The following is a 17,465-nucleotide window of genomic DNA, read 5'->3' as shown; positions in this document are numbered from 1 at the left end:
AATCAGTCCACATGGATCAAATATCTTTGAAATAACTCTCAAAACGTGACGCTTGGTGATTCTAGCATCAATGGAATCCCTAACATCTCTTAAATGTAATTTAATTTTATCCTCAATCGGATCCCACTTCAATCCAAGAAACCTGTTCCTTGCCCGAAGTCAGTATTTTCCTCATATCCGTTTTCATTCCAAAGTTTATACAATTCCGGACAATTAGTTTTTAAATTCCTCAAATGAAATCCCGCTGCTTTTAATATCTCTATTGCCGTAGAAGTCAAATGATAAGCATCTTGAACGGTATTGGCTCCATAGCAGAGATCATCAACATAAAGAAAAGAATTTAACATGTCATAACATTTTGGATGATGTTCCTTAAATTTCTTTATGTGAAATTTCAAAACGCAAGCCAAGGAAAATGGCGAAGTAGTTAAACCGAATGGGAGACGATTTAAATGGTGAATCACCTACCTCTTCGGGAAACCACAAAAATTTAAGGTATTTTCTATCTTCCTCCGCAATCTCTATCATAAGAAAAGCTTTCTCTAAATCTCCGCAAAATGCAACTTGATATTCTCGAAATTTAAGAATTATGTCCAATAAATTTGCATAAAGATTTACTCCTGATTCTAGAGACTCATTAAGAGATTTATTATTTTCATTAGCCTTACTGCTACAGTCATAAACAATTCTAACTCGAGTTGTTTCCTTGTCATCCCTAATTACTGCTCTGTGGGGCATATAATATCCTGAATTTTTATCTTCATTAACACATTTTCCCACAATCTGACATTCTGACTGATCCGATATAATTTGTTTATACTGGTCATAAATTTCTTGATTTTTATTTAGTTTGTGCTTTAACGAATCAAAACGCTCTTTCGCAACCTCATAATTAGAATTCAACCCAACTGCAGGTCCCAAGTTTTCCTTCCACATCAGTCTACAAACGTACCTTTCTCCATTAAATTCCAGAGAATTTACAAATTTTTCAATCAATTGATTATCCCATTCAGAAAAGTTTTGTTTGTCTGACTGAAATTCTTCTATTTCCCAAAATTTTTTCAAATCGCACAAAATTGAAGACGAGTCCATGACTAAGCATACATTTTCATAATTATTAGTTAATTTATCACTTCTTTCCACTCCCGCTAGTAACCAACCGAAACAAGAATTTATCGCAGTAATGTTTTCATTTAACTTTACTCTCTCGTCATAAACAATATCCCAAAATGAATCACATCCGATAAGTATTTCCGTCTGACAGTCGCCAGAAAATGAATCAGCCAAAGGTAAACCTCTTTCCTTCAACGCATTGCGAATAGATACATCAGGAATTTTCAAGGACAAATTAGATATATAATCCGTTATGACAGCTTCTAACTCGTACGATTTCAAACTTTGATCCCTATTGCGCAACGGCAATGAAACGATGCCGTATTCCTTCTCACGTCCTATTTTGTCTCCGAAAGCAAAAATAGCTATTCTTTCGTAGCGTATTGGCTTTAATTTTAATTCTTTAACTAATCGAGATGAAATAAAACTTCGATGACTACCATTTTCTAAAATAACATTAGCTAAGACTGAATTTTTATCCGAACAGGCTAAAACTGTACATGTTTGCAAAAAGGGCTTATTTTTGGTACATATATTACTATGAGGCACAGAAATATTCTCGGCGTTTTTATTAGATTTAGATTGTGAGTCATTCAAAACAGTTTCGCTTTCCAATTGCTTCTCACAACCTCCCGTCTTAACATTAACGGGTTTATTTTTTCTACACACAGACTCATGATGAAAATTGCTTAAACAATTTTTACACGATATTTTTGCTCTACATACGCGAGACATGTGATATTTTTGAAAACAACACCAGCATATAGCTTTAGTCCTAAGCTTATTTATTTTTTGTTCTACATCCAATTTTTTACAACTTACGGAATCGTGATGACCGTCACAGAATAAAGAAGCATTTTGTATTTGTGTATTTAACGCTGAAGCGGTTGATATATTTTTAGGCTTTGAATAGTTTTTTTGATAAGTTTGACCACTTTGGTAATTTTGGGAAAAGGATCGTTTTGTTTCGTATCTTTTTAGGGGGCTCATCACAGTTTCGGCAATTTCCCTAGATTCGACTTCATTCCTCAAAAACGTAATAATTTCCGAAACCTCACAATTCACTTCCCTGTTTCGTTTTCGGTGAAAATCTAACACCAAATCTTGTGGTAGCAACTTCAATAATATTGGATTCAATAAATGCCCATATGAACCCTCCGTTACATTTAATGAACGCAAATTTCTTATATTAACTTCTATTTCATCGCATAATTTACGCAAACCCTTAACATTAGACGAACTTCTCACGGGTTCTAAGCTTAATAATTTATTCATGTAAGAATTTATAATAGAATCAGTTCTAGCATATCTTTGTTTTAAAAGCTCAAGACATGAGTCATAGTTTTTCTCATTTAATTCAAAACCTGCAACAACGTTATATGCAGGACCAGAAAGGAGGGATTTTAAATATTGGAATTTTTCAATTTTCGTAAGTGAATTGTTTGAACCGATTGCGCTATCAAAACAGTTTAAGAATTCCATAAATTTGCCAGAATCACCATAGAATCGCTAAATTTCTAACTTTGGTAATTTTAAAGCCGTAACGGTGTTTTCCGAAACACTAGATGTGTTAAGAACTGAAGGAGTCCGCTGAACATTTTCTGCTGCTAATTCTTTAAATTTGCTCTTTAGTTTAATCTTAGCGAACAATATTTTGTCATCGTTTTCTTCCGAAGCTTTTAATTCAATTTTAAATTTTTCCGGATCGTCTATGAGTGCTTCCACCTCTAAATCATGGCTTTTCAAGATCTGCTCTTTCGTTTCTAATAGTTCCAGTAGTTCTGATAATGAACTTACGTCTTCGACAGCTTCATTGAGCTTCTGCACTCTTTTAACTAGTTTAGTAACACTAGCGCGAACGTTACTTCTTTTTTCAATTATTTTCGAAAGCTTATCCATATTAACTCAGAATTTGTGAGTTCAAAAGATCTTACCTCCACAGTCCAGTATAATGTTACGTATCCAAAAGCGTGCGTAAAGTATCCAAACTTCTCAGAAATATAATCCAGTAATGATGACTAATTACTTTCGGTATTCCACATTCGCGGACAAGATGCACCAATTTTGCATCTAATGGTTCTGTAAGACTAAAGGTGCATCCAAGAGATAATAAGAGGTTTTGTTAAAAATAACAACATTTATTTACAAGAAAATATACGAAAATTTCAATCAATTAGAGATATATTATTAGGCATCTCTGCCTTCCATGTCCTACACCTTTAGTATCCTGCCTGCCACTGACTATTAGGACGAACGCAGCGCCCTCTAGTCAGAATGACTCCGGAAATACGTAATAACTGTTAAGCTGCTTCCCAATTTCGATGGAAAGCAACCCGAGGCTCTTGGGTCTCTCACTGCTTTTCTCCTACTACCAACATTTGATAGAACTTTCAGTTCATCGATATGATATATCGTTTTCCGCAAAAACAGTTAGCACTTACAAATGTTCATGCCTTCTGCAAAATTTGAACCAAGACCAGCGCGCGCAACATCTAGGACACTAACCATTACCGATCAGAGCAACGCATAGTGCGATGACGTGTGCAGCACCACAAACCTAGCACGTGACCATTGTTGTGGCTTCTCTTGACCCTGCGGCAGAGACAGGCACGCCATTTTCCAGATCCATCAGCCACTGAGAACATTTGATAATGTGTTGCCGAAAGACTAGTCCGCCACCAGTCACCAGCCGCTAAGATTGATGAACCTAGAAGCGTTGTGATTTGGAAGTAAATGCGATTGAGAGTTATTGTTACTGGAAATGATTAGCACTGGTAAATTGCTAGACAGGGTAGCGCTTCCTGCACTAAGTTATGTACTCCTTCATTGTTGGCATTAAATTCAATGCGGGAAATTGTTGTGCACTAATTCATAATGAATTTATTTCTAATTCATGATGAGTTTAATGCATTGTCTTTTAAGGGTAGTTTTAAATGCATTACATTTCTTAGAAGCTAACAAAAAGTTAATCAGAAACGGATGATATTTCTCCCAGGCTACCATACTTTTTAGGTGTCAAAGGTCGGCGCGAACAGTTGCGGATGCCCCCTTAAATTTCAACACTGAACTGTTTCTTTCTTGCGAATAGGTTGAAAACATTCCTTGAAGTTTTCCGAGGCATCTTTGAACGGGTTTGACTTCATTAAGGAAATACAGCCATTTTGGAAAAATAGCCGTAAGTTATGACCTTTTCCTCGTTGGTAGGAGAAAGAGGACTTGAATGGATAAAGATTTGTTTACAACTATTTCGAGACTGTGATGAATTTAGAATCTGTCTTCATTTTTGAGAAGCGAGGGGTTTTTTTAGAGTTTTAGCACTAAATGTAAGAGCAGTGTTTTTCACCTTAATGAAAATTAAGAAACACAAATGATGAGAAAGAAATCTCCAGGCGGCCCTGGGGCCCGGGCCGTGGTCCGCGAGTCCAATTTCCCCGGCGAATAAGAATGTTGATAGCGGCGTATCTTTGCAGCCTTCCCGGTCACGAGGAATCTAGTCACATGAGAATAATATTAAAGCGTGACAGTTGTTCCCGTAGCCGACGAGATGTGTCTTTTTCCTTGCGTCAGCGGTCGTGAGTCCAGTTTTTCCGTCTATTATGTTTCTAGGGGGGGTTGTGACCAAAATCCTTCGTAGCTGCCGTAGTTGCTGCAAAACTATGCGCTCTGCTCTGCGCTCGGATCTTGATGGCTAAAAACTTAACTTTTCTAGTATTTTGTTTCGTACCCTAAGGTATTGTAGGAAAATGCATGAGTGCTCGAAAGGGTGAGTTGGAACTACAGAAGCTCATGCCCCGGAAGACCGTTCGCAAACTAGAAGAAAACAGTGGGTCTATCGAAAGGGAAAATTACTAATGATGACATTCCTTCCTTTCGGAGACTAGCTGTTAGTGTGGATTCAGCTATTAGCCAGCATTTAGATGTCAGGAGGAAAGGAGTGGCACGTGCGTGGAATGGTACTGAACTCTGAACAGGTGGGCTAATTTCAATACTTTGTTTATAGACTGAATCCCCAAATCTGAGGGATTCGAGGTTTAGTAAGGATTATGTCAAGATATGTTCTCTGTAAGGAAAGGAAATTTAAATGCGACGTGAAAGGAATATGTAATCTTCAGTATCTCTTAAGCAAAATCGGTAATTTAATACTATTGTTTACCTGTTATAAAATGAGTATTTAATTATGAGTACTTAAGAAAAAAGAGAGGGGGGAATGCTGTAAAAACCTGGATCCAGTTACCCTAGCTATCTTAATTTATGTTAATCAATTAAGTTGTGGAATTATTTAAATATGTATATCTGAATTCCTTATCATTTTCTTTGTACTGGTGAGTGAATTCTTATGTGGTTTATCCTTTTCCTGGCATCTTGAGAAGTTCTTTTGTTTGTATTTCTATGAAATGAGTTTGTGGTTACCTCTAGAGTTTAGAGATTATTGTGCATGAGATTTACGTGTTTTGAGAAAAGTCAGAGGGTTACAGTACGTTTCAAAAGAGATAGTATTTTTGAATTTGAAAATGAATTGCATTTTCATTTTTTGACTGAAAGATAATATTTTTGATTTTACACCAAGGCACAAGAGAGGATACTATGTCAGGAACGTGACTTGAATCTTGATTTGAAGAGTTAAATTTTGAATTAACATATTTTGCTATACATGTTATATGAATGTAAGTAATTTTAGTCACCCGTTTTTAGATTTCGCCATCAATTTCACCAGTGTCTAAATTTCAGATATTACGTGAGATTATTTTAACATATTTTTCCGGCACCAATTGTTGAGATATTTAACACTAAAGGTCAAATGATTATATATTAAACTATAATGTTTTCCTCCGTAACAACTGGTACCACTATGATACATCACTTTATCTCGAATATAAATTCTTTACGCTTTGCCGAATGGCAGCATCTTGTCCATGGAAAGATAAAAATATTTTATTTCGGGTAGTGGCAACACATGTCTTTTGAATCTTTCGTTCTGCCAATTAAATTTTCAAACGCATTTCTTTTGAATAGTATATTTTACTGATTAAATTCGAAAGATCTTATGCTTTATAGGTGGAAACACATTGCTTTTAAATCGCTAAGTTTCTTAAGCAAATATATTTTAAATTCGCCGGAAGCATGAAATAAATTTAAAATATTCAAAAGCTGGGCTTTGAAGTGCACATATTTGGTGGAGAACTGTATGTGTTCAACTTAGTGATTCTAGGTATCGCCGCTTTTCTACTATACGAGAAATGCACAGACATAGAAATTCTTCATTATTTAATAATAAAGACTTTAGGCTGTATATATATATATATATATATATATATATAAGATGTCTGTGGCTTTCAGAAGGCCATTTTGAGCGGAATATAGGATCTTAAATACTTACCAATGCGATAAAAATATAGATGTGTATCAACAGACAACCACATGGTATAAAATTAACTTTTTGTTATTCTTGAAGCCTTTTTATCTATATTTTTCGAGTAACAATATCACTGCCTTTAAAACATTTTCAATTTTACTTCCAGGATGTCGAATGCTCGGAAGGCAGGGATCTGGCTGTTCCATATCGGGAAGCCATCTGGCTCAGAGGGCAACATCCTGCCTGCTGATCTAGAATCTTCTCATGGAGGTGATGGTTCTTCAGATGGACAATCATCGTCCACTTGTGCCGATACATTACTTCCTTGTCCGCCGCATTCAACCTGTGTCGATCACCCGGACAGGAAAGGATTCTGTTGCGTTTGTAAATCAAACTATTTCGGAAATGGTCGAAACTGTGTGGAAAAAAGTAAGCGAAAGTCCATTAATATTTTTCTTCCATTATTAATTAAACTCTAAAGGTGAAATCACGGACAAAAGCAATGGTTAAAAAAAATCTCATCTTTAATTTTACAGCCTATTCGTATCCATAAAAATATACATATTTAAGTAAGTGCATAAATAAACGTTAAAACTTAATTTTGAATTAATAAAATAATACAGCTTGGGAAAAATTTACTAAATTTTCACAAAATACAGTAAAGAAATGCAGCAAATATTATTCAAAGATCAGTCACGAAAATACATGAAGTTAGTATGTTCTTGAAGTATTTATAAAACATTTGGCTGAATTTATAACATTATTAATTAGGAATTAAACTAACTGGGTACTGGTACTGCTTATCCTCGAATCTAATGGCTGATCATAAGAAATTATGCTTAATGGATGGCACGTATTGCCTCTGTTACAGTCTAATTATTAATGCACAAGATGAGCCTCAAGGTAAAATCTACCACAAAACTTTAAAATCCATGGATTGTAGGTACTGAAATTAAAGTAGAAACAACCAACACACTTTGAGCCAGATGAGAATTAGTTAATTTTGTAAAACTTACTGAACTACGCAAAACCTTCGATAATGTCTTGCAGTTGGATTGAGTCTGTAAGTGTATTCTGCTAACGCCTTCTACAGCTGAATAATAGGATTCCTCACGAAGCTCCACTGAATTCCTAGTTAAGGTTACACCCTAGTTTTAAACTACGCAAATTCCTGTAATTTCCATTAACCTCTAGTGAGCGAGTATCGTAACGAGAAATATAAAAGAAACTATCATAAAACTTACTGTTGGTAAAAGTCACAAATGTTGCAAATTTACATCATGTTTCTTTTAACAGATTCACCGCAAAGAATGAACGGTAAAGTAAGTGGTATTATCAATGATATTCCGCTTCAAGAAGCCGATCTTCATGCTTACATCGTAACGGAAGATGGAAGAACATATACAGCAGTCAGTCGCGTTCCACCAGCAGTTGGATCTGATCTCCAAGTGCTGACACCTCTTGGAGGAGTAGTAGGATGGCTGTTCGCTGTTTCTAGAAGTGGTGCTCCTAACGGATTTACTATAACAGGTAAGATATGGGAATTTATATTTTCTGTATAAATTTCCTGATATAGTGAATTTCAATTTTTCAAATTGCCATTCGCCAATTTATCTATAGAAGATATTGTATAAACATGGCTATAGGCCTTAGTTTTTGAAATATTAATCCCGGGGAAGTATTATAGTTATTTGCAAAGAACATTCAAAATAAATGAGGGTATGTTAAGAAAAGAAAACAGTTTCAAAAATTCCATTTAGTAATACATTTCTTATCTTTTAATGAGTTAAAAAACAAAAAAGTTTTCATACTATTCACACAAAGATAATTTATTCAACGTTCCCACAACGATAATTTATATTTTAATGTGCTCGAGTACAAATACAATAAATATTTATTTATATTGCACTACCCGATATTGAAAATGCAACATCAAGAAGGAGTAGCTTGTAAATTATGCAAATTTCAGGGTAGACGTACGACACCGAGTTATGCAAATGATGTGAAATGCGCAGCTCTCCAGCGCACGTTGAAGAGGATATAAGGGAAGGAACCTGCTGAATGTTCAATTTTCATACCGTTGTTTCTGCCAGTGAAATTAACGTAGAAAATTTATTCTTGTCCTAGAAGATCAGTGTAATGCCAGGCTATCGTCAACGGAGCCCGTTTTAGTATACAGACGGTTTCACGAGGGGCATTGTGATCGGACTGAGGAAGGCAGGTTGGTCCATACGGCACATCTCAGCTGACACACATCTGGACGCATCCACAATGCATCGGTTGTGGCAGAGATGGTTGGAACAAGGAAATGTGGCAAGTTGGAGAGGTGCCGGCGCAGCTAGAATGACGTCAGCACACGTGGATCAACGCATCCGCCACAAGCCATTTCTACCTCCATTCTGCACCCTTGGATGTTCCCATATCGACCAGAACCATTTGCTGTCGATTGGTGGCTAGCGGCCTGCACTCGTGCCGTCCGTTAAGAAGTCTGTCATTGACCCCACATCATAGACGACAACGTCTGCAATGGTGTAGAGTCCGAGAAATGTGGACGACAGAATATGACAGGGTCGTGTTCTCAGATGAGTCACGCTTCTGTTTCTCCAGTTACAGTCACCGCGTACGAGTGTGGAGTCGATGTGGAGACAGGTCCAATTCGGTAGCAAATGCCGAACGCCCCACAGCGCGACAACGCGGCATCATGGTCTGAGGCGCTATTACGTACATTCCAGGTCCACTCTACTCCATGTTCAGGGCACTATGACGGCCCAACGATACGTGAAGGATGTACTGCGGCTGGTGGCACTCCTGTACATTCACGGAATGCCCAGTGCACTTTATCAGCAGAGTAACTCACGACCAAGCACTGCTCGCGTCAGCCAACGTGCTGTGCCAGGTGTAGAGATGCTTCCCTGGCCACTGTTCTCTTCTGATCTCTCATTAATTGAAAATATTTGAGATGTGATTGTACGCCATTTGCAGACCATGCCATTGCCGCGCTCAAAAGCCGAACTGTGCCAAATGGTTGATAGGGAATGGAGAGCCATTCCTCAAAACACCATCCGTCGTCTCATTGACTTACCTAGACGTGTTCCTTCGTGTATCGCCGTCCAAGGTGGTTCCACAATCTACTGAGCTAACGTTGTTCTCGTTCTATATTATGCAAATCATTTCGAAATAAAGATCACTTATTGTTCGTTGTTGTCTTTCTCCGTTTGCCAAGTTTCCTCACTTTCCGGCCATTCCTTTTTGGTGTTCCATTTTCAATGTAGAGTAGTGTATAAAATTTAGCAACAAAAGTTTGACTCAATGCGGAACCATTAAAGCCAAAACAGAAGCATCTTTTTTTCTTTGCAGTTGCTTCGCAAAACGTTTTGAGAAATACCGATAATCGATAAGAAATGGAAATTGAAAAAGATCTAAATCAGGAAATCTTTTTCTGAATATCTTCTTGAATTTTATACATGAATATATTGTTAGAATTTCATACAAATGTAAACAATTTTAGCGAAATTATATGTGAAATTTCAGCGTTTTTTAGCATAATGCAGCATGAAATGCTTAAAAGGGAAGCTGCTCTGCCGGAAAAATAAGAATACAGGGGCAAGTCTATTTAACGTTGAGTAAATGGCTAGAGCCAAGCTGGCTATTGGTTTTCGTAACTAGTTCTTGTCGCCAAATTTGGCAAGAAATCGCCAAAAATCTTTAAAGTTGGTGACCATTTAGCGACATTTTGATCCAGCCCCTGTATAATGTAATGGGCATTGTAACTGAATACCGTAATTGATCCTACATCTATAACCGTATCCGGGCCTCATATTCTTTCCTGTAATTTCGAAAAGTGGAAGGTATCAGAGATTTCTCGGCGGCCGGGAGAAAATTGCATAAGACTGGGGAGAACATTAATTTCCAGTAGTTGTTTAATTGTGGGAATTTGGAGTATTGAGATATCTTCATGTTAGGTTCGCTTTTTAGAGGTGATTTGCATTGCGTTGTGTTTAACGTTCTTAGTAGTTTGAATTTCGACTACTGAATGTACTCTTTGATACCGTGAAGAGGTGTAAGAGTATTCATATGGGAAGTTTTCAAAGCCGTGAAGTGTTTCTTTTGGTAAAATAAATTTTATCAAGCCATCATCGGTTCTCTGCGCATTCGATCTATTACGAACCCGTACGCACGCAACAACGTTTCATTTTTGATGCATTAAAGCAGGGTTTTTAAGCTTTTTTAATTTTGTGCCACATAAGTAAGAAGAAAAATTATATGTACCATCATGTATCAGTATATGTACCAAAGGAGACGCCGTTTCACATTCACTTAAATACACTTCCTGCCAAAAGTTAAGCACGGAGAGGAAAATGCTAATTTCCAGAAGACAATCAGAATTGAAGAGGATATAATTCGCTGCAGAGGTAGACGGAAGTATGTAAATATGTTAGGTAATAGCCAATCGCGCTTTCATGTCAAGAAATATGCAAAAAGGCAGTTTTATAAGAAGCCAGCTTTGTGAAGGGTTACAGAAGTTGATTGTAAGATGATGAATGATGAATTACAGAATGATGAATGAAATTACAGATTAGCCAAAGGGAATCGCCGAGCGACCTCCGCACGTGTAGCATCTATGGTTACAGCATCCATTGGTAAGGCGATATCTTCAGCTATATGTAATATGTAATCTTCGGCTGTACGCAGATTAATATGTAATCTTCGGCTGTACGAAGATTACATATGAGTGGACTGTATGCCCGGGTACCTCGAGTTCGTGTTCCTCTATTCGTCCAATCAAGAGGGGAACGTTTACAGTGGTGCCGGGAACATGTCAATTGGAATGTGTCTGACTGGGGCAATGTCACTGATGAGTCAAGATTTGCTCTGGAGCCAGATGACAAGCTTATAAGGATATTACGTAAACAACGAACACGCAATCAGTCCCAAAACATCACCGAACATCACACATTCCGAGGCGGAAGCATTATGGTGTGGGCAGAGATTTCATTAGGATACCAAACCGACCTGCACATCTTTAAACGGGTTCTTTGACGGCTGTCCGGTATCGAGATGAAGTCCTAAAATCCATTCTGAGATAGGCCCTACTTTTGTTTTAACGCACGTCCCTATTAGAGCTGACATCGCCGATGACTACCTGGAGAGTGAAGCGATTGCACGTATGGCGTAGCTAGCATATTCGCCCGACCTTAATCCCTTTCAAAATCTTTGGGATACTCTTGGCCGTGTTGTATCTTCACGTTTCCCACTTCCAACCACTCTTATTGAGCTGGAAACGGCTCTACAAGAAGAACGGCGATGGCTTAATTCTGCGATAGTTGACCGACCACTTAATTGAAAGCATGGTCACAAGATGTAAACTTTGTATACAGATGAGGGAGGATCACTTACCCTATTAATGTCCTTTTTTTCATTTTATGCTATTTATTTTCCCTTTGTACATAATTCTGTTTAAATCTCCAGTATGTCATTATCTGATAACTTACAAAAATTTAATATTGTTTTCATTTCTGTATATAATTATTGATTTTGTTTCCTGCATAAATATATATGCTATTTCCTTCCGAATTTTGTGTCAATCAAAGCAGTATTTGTTGATTTTTTTTGCATTTTACATTTTCGTGCTTAACTTTTGGAAGTGAGTGTATTTTGGGTAAAGATTTTTCTATCCAAACTATTCTATTGTACCATTAATTGTACATGTGTTATAGTTTTATAAACCGTACATTAAAACATAATGACTATTTTACTAATTGAAAGTTTTCCCATACTTTCTGCAATAAAAATTCAGATTTTATTTTCTTGTAGCCCTCCCATTTCGATAAAATTGTTTTTAATACTGCTTTTGTTTTTAATTTGATCCTCAGATTTTTTTTTGTCCGCATCACTTTTCGAATCTCTTTTCAAATAAAAGGATGTTTCTACCAAATGTTACAAATATTATCGCCATCTATCATTTTTAAAGAAATACTACAGAGAATATAAAAAGTTACTGGCAAAGCAAAGATATGCTGTTTTGTATATTTTGCGATTTTGCTGTTGAATTTTGTGCGTGTATGTCCGAAGAAAGTAATGATTAATAATAAAGTTAAAAGACAAAAAGATCATAATAGAAAACAGAAGATGTGTAAGTAAGTCATCTAAGAAAACTAAGCATTTATATGATGAACTCGGAAAAGACGAAATAATACATACATAATTTATATATTTATGTATGGAAAACATTATATCACAAATTATAAAAATATACTGCTATTAAAAACTTTGTAATTTTGCTGTTGAATTTCATATGACGTAAACGTGAAAACAGGTAATGTTTAATAATAAAGTTAAAAAGACATCTTGTTAAGAAAACTGAATATAGATATGACGACTAAGAAAAGAGTGGAGAAAGAAATACTAAAATATATGGTTAATTATACACACTATTTGAAATTTTAAAGATAGGTTACTTTTAAACGCTTTGTGCTATTACGCTTGAATTTTATGTGGGTTAAGTGCTAAGAACGTGTTGTTTAGTAATAAAGTTTAGAAGAAACAGAAAAAGTTGTGCCAGCCAGAGTGAGTTCAAGAACAGACTATAAATTGTGGGCTCAACGGAAGCATTAAAAACCTTAACTCACTGCAACGTTAAAATATGAATCCTTTCAAATTTTCTCTTTCTTTCCTTTTTTATTCATTTTTTTCTCTCTAATTCCTTATCTCATTTGAAGAAATGTCATACCTAGGAGTACATATCTAAAATAATTAATTACTAAGAAAATACACCTTTCAGCAATTTTTTTCCTATGTCCTTTGTTAGTCGATATGTAAATAATTTCTATTAGAGCTTTTTTTTTTTTTTTTTTTTTTTTTTTTTTTTACATTTCTATGGAGTTTTTCAAACAATAACAAATTTTAGGACCTGGATTTCCACAGGAAATCTTGGTATTTTATAGGAAATTTTGGTATTTCATAGCCACGGGAAATTGGTCGCAGATCTACATATATGAATGTTCTCATTTATGTTCCTTATGACCAGGTGGCGCCTTTAATCGGACCGTGGAGGTAGACTTTCCTCAGTCTGGTCATCATGTATATATTGAAGAGTCTTTCCTCGGACCAGATGTTTTCAACTACATGAGGGTACAAGTGAACTTGAGAGGCAGCGTTCCATCTATTCCTGTGGGAGCGAAAATAGAAATTCAAGATTATGAAGAGGAGTACACCAGAATTTCACCAGGTATACTTTGAATACAAACTCTTTAAAATCTATATTTCCATGTATTTTAAAGTAGGTAAATAAAATCCTCCGAAGAAATCTCTTCTGAAAGCAACTAACAGTTTTAAGTTCCTTTAAAGATAGTTAAAGCTATATATTTAAGTTGTTTTTAACAATCTAATCAGATTGTTTTCCTAAATTGTTATATTTTCTTCAGTGTCTCATGCAATATCATATTAGGTACAACTTTGCAGATGCACACACACAAAAAAAGGGACAGATCTATATTTTCCTTCTACTGGGACGATTGACAAAATTTAACTTGCTTTTTTTCATGTCTCGAAAGCACGGCTAAGGATATATATTAGATTTATACATAGCAATTGTTCTAACATAGGTATTTTGACATAAAATTAGACTTTTTCTGAAATGATGTATCGATTTTTCCCCATATTTCGATTTTACGACTCAAATTATGTCAAAGTGGTAAGTTTCGCAAAATTCACTCAAGTAATTTTTAAACATTACCTCTCGAAATTTTAGATCCTTATTGTTAAGTGAATTTGGTACATATTTATTACTATCTTTTTTTTTATTAAACCTATTCCATTTCATCTTTCACGGTTCGAAATTTGGGTTCAGTCCAAATAAAGTTCCCAGATATTTTCTGAATAAGTTTTAAAACTGGTATTTTTTATTAATTTCTATAAATTTTTCGAAAAGCTTTTTGAATTATAAGCTATAAAATTTTGACCCTTACTTTAAAGTAGATGTATTTCTAGGCGTACCTGCGAAAATGTAAGAGTTTTTTATTTGAAATTTCTAAAGATATACGTGAATTTATGGTGTTGGTGTTGGTGTTTTTAATTATGGCAAAGCACACTAGGGCTATCTGCCTGAGGGGGGGGATGCCTCGTGAATTTATGTAGTGACGCATTTTGAAATTTGGCATGTTTGTTATAAGTGATAAAAACTCCAAATATATATATATATATATATTTTAACATTTCGGAATTTAGATTCGATCCAAATAAAATTCGTAACTACTCGTATTTACTGATTTGTTTTTAAATTCAATTTTTTTAGCCTTTTTTATAAATTGTTTTGAAAACTTTTGGAATTATAACCTATAAAAATTGTACCGTTACCTTAAAGTGGATGCATTTCTAGGCATACCTGCAAAAAATTAGAGTTTTGTATTCAAAATTTCCCAAGATCTACGTGAATTTAAGTGTAGGCGAATTTGAAATTTTGTATATTTGTTATAAGCGATAATAACGCCAAATGTGCTTTGTGCACTTTGTTAAGACTACTTAGAATGAGAGATGCAGATTTTTTTCAGCTCACGCGCAATGAAGAAGGAAAAAGGAAAAAAAGGTCACTATAAATTAAGAATTTCTTAAATTTTCTAATTCTATAAATTAAGAATTCTATAAATATGAAGTATATAAATCCTATAAATTAAGAATTCTGTAAATATTAAGAATTCTATAAATATTAAGAATTCTATAAATAGTAAGACTTCTATAAATTAAGAATTCTATAAATATTAAGAATTCTATAAATTAAGAATTCTATAAATATTAAGAATTCTATAAATTAAGAATTCTATAAATATTAAGAATTCTATAAATTAAAAATTCTATAACTAGTAAGACTTCTATAAATTAAGAATTCTATAAATATTAAGAATTCAATAAATTCTATAAATTAAGAGTTCTTTGCGTAGACTGTAAAAGGGACGCCAAGACTAATTTTTAAATTTCTCGATAAGATTCTATCATATTTTATAAACGGCATAATTTGAGTCGTAGAATCGAAATATGGAAAAAACGCGATATGTCATTTCAGAAGAAGTGTAATATTGTGTTAATCTTATGTTAGAACAATGCTATACATAAATCTAATATATATCCTAAATCGCGCTTTCGAGACATAAAATACAAATTAAATTTCGTCGATCGCCCCATTAGAACAGGAGATATAGCAGTGTCTTTTTCTGTGTAAATTGTACATAACATTTGAATCCAATCATTTATAATTACAGAAGTGGAATCTTTGTCAATTTACTCGGAATTAATACACGCTTTGAGAATGTTTGTCTGAATACCAGTTTCTTTAACTTTTAATAATTAAATATTAATTACTTTAAATACGAAAATTTTGTCTATAATTACATACTATGTGCTTTCAATGTTTTATCTGCAAATTACTGTTGTGGGCTTGTTTCCTTTGTAAGGCAAGTGTAACAGCAATGATTTTCAAGAGTATCTCCCATTTTGTATCTACACTAATTAAAATGGTTAATTCTGTATATTTCAAGACTTCTTACGTGATTAATATCTTCTTTACATTTCAGGTTTAATACGTTCGCATGCGTCTCGTTCCTACCGCTTGGAAGGCAACGTTCTGGAGGTGCCATTCACTTTGGACCAGACGATCACGTACTCGGAATGTGAGGTACCCATGTCTAGCACGCGACTGAAAGTGGCCAGAAATTTCATCGTATACGATGCTCAAGAGCAAATTGTGAGATATGCTATGACCAATAAGATATCTCCTCTGAGTGGTAAGAAATCTCCGATCAGTTCTATTCTATTGTTGTGAAAAAAATACTCTTTAATGCTGTTCTTTTAATAATTTTGCGCATCTGGAATACCGTAGTCAGTTATAACATAGGTATAGGATATAAAAATTAAATACCTTGACTAGCGTTGCAGCAAAATGTAGAAAAACTCTATACTTCTCAAAATATTTCTTTTTTCAATTAAAATTATTTTCTGGATGCACTTTTTAAAACAACTGTTGTTACATTCTTTTCACTTTCTTCCAAGTCATTGTCTGCCGTAAACAGAGCAAACATATGGCATAAAAAAGTGATTCCGGAATGAAAAGCCGTTATTTTTGTCTATAGCGAATTAATTTATGATCTCAACTAAAGAAATTTTATCTGAAATTTCAGTTTACTAAAACATAATTCAATTATCTCACGGAAACTAAGCTTTTCGTGTTTATTTGTGATTTTATAACGACTTTGTCTAAAGTCATTTTTACAAAATTGTTGCTTAATCATACTATATATTTTTATTTTCATACATTAAGGAGTATGCCTTCTGGTTGGTTTTGTTTCAGCCAACAGATAAATCATAGACTAAGGGTGTAAAGACATTAGGTTTTTTTTGTTTTTTTTTATGCGGGAGACGTAAAGGATGTTCAGTGCCCTCGCCAGGACTCGAATCTGGACCTCTCGAATGCAAGCCGAGTGTGCTACCGCTACACTACGAAGGTTTGCAGAAACGAAGAAGAAAATACATTATAGACTCTCCCTTTTAAAAGTAGACTGGGAATTAGGGGGACCAATCGCCAAATTCTGGTGGTGAAAATTCATCATCCGCCATCGGGCACCACTGTAGATACATTATGTATTTTTGAAGCAAAAGTACATGAAAAATTAGCAATGCTATCGCTATCTAGCAGCTCTAGTTAAGGAATTCAACAGATGCATTCTTCTGAGGATATGGTCAAAGTTATGCAACAAAACTCGGCAGCTGAAAGCATCCTATACTTGCATTTCAAGAGAGTTAAACGCGGTGACCGGCATAACCAGTCGAAACATGCTACGACCTCAAATTCCAAGTATTGCTAAACCTTTTAAAACTCATTTAGACAACAAATTAACATTACATAGACAACAAATATCCCTTCGGTACGACAGTCAGCGTCGCTAACCACTATCCGGTTGCACGGCGGAACCGTCTCTAGATCCTGCAAATGACACTTGATGGAATAAAC

General features: G+C 35.1%; 1 protein-coding gene, 1 long non-coding RNA gene and 1 other non-coding gene across 3 annotated transcripts in view; 1 reads left to right on the top strand and 2 right to left on the bottom strand.

The window, feature by feature from the left end:
* Window positions 1-17,465, top strand: part of Ndg (Nidogen) — a 112,068-nt gene that overhangs the window by 35,040 nt on the left and 59,563 nt on the right. The window contains exons 5-8 of the mRNA XM_085813388.1: window positions 6,633-6,895; window positions 7,763-7,996; window positions 13,494-13,694; window positions 16,033-16,242. Of these exons, the coding sequence (XP_085669514.1) occupies window positions 6,633-6,895; window positions 7,763-7,996; window positions 13,494-13,694; window positions 16,033-16,242 (908 nt within the window). The remainder of the gene's footprint in view (window positions 1-6,632; window positions 6,896-7,762; window positions 7,997-13,493; window positions 13,695-16,032; window positions 16,243-17,465) is intronic.
* The window catches only part of LOC146998100 (uncharacterized), a 30,535-nt gene continuing 26,437 nt past the window's right edge, over window positions 13,368-17,465 (bottom strand). Inside the window, exon 3 of the long non-coding RNA XR_015040287.1 lies at window positions 13,368-13,634. This is a non-coding gene — a long non-coding RNA (uncharacterized LOC146998100). The remainder of the gene's footprint in view (window positions 13,635-17,465) is intronic.
* Window positions 16,891-16,961, bottom strand: TRNAA-UGC (transfer RNA alanine (anticodon UGC)). The gene has a single exon. It is a non-coding gene; the product is annotated as a tRNA-Ala (tRNA).

This window comes from Stegodyphus dumicola, chromosome 3, assembly GCF_044657685.1.
Source record: "Stegodyphus dumicola isolate Sdum_Otavi_A_Nest chromosome 3, ASM4465768v1".
NCBI classification, from domain to species: Eukaryota; Metazoa; Arthropoda; class Arachnida; order Araneae; family Eresidae; genus Stegodyphus; species Stegodyphus dumicola.
Note: the sequence above shows the minus strand (reverse complement) of the source record. Positions and strands in the feature narration are given on the sequence as shown.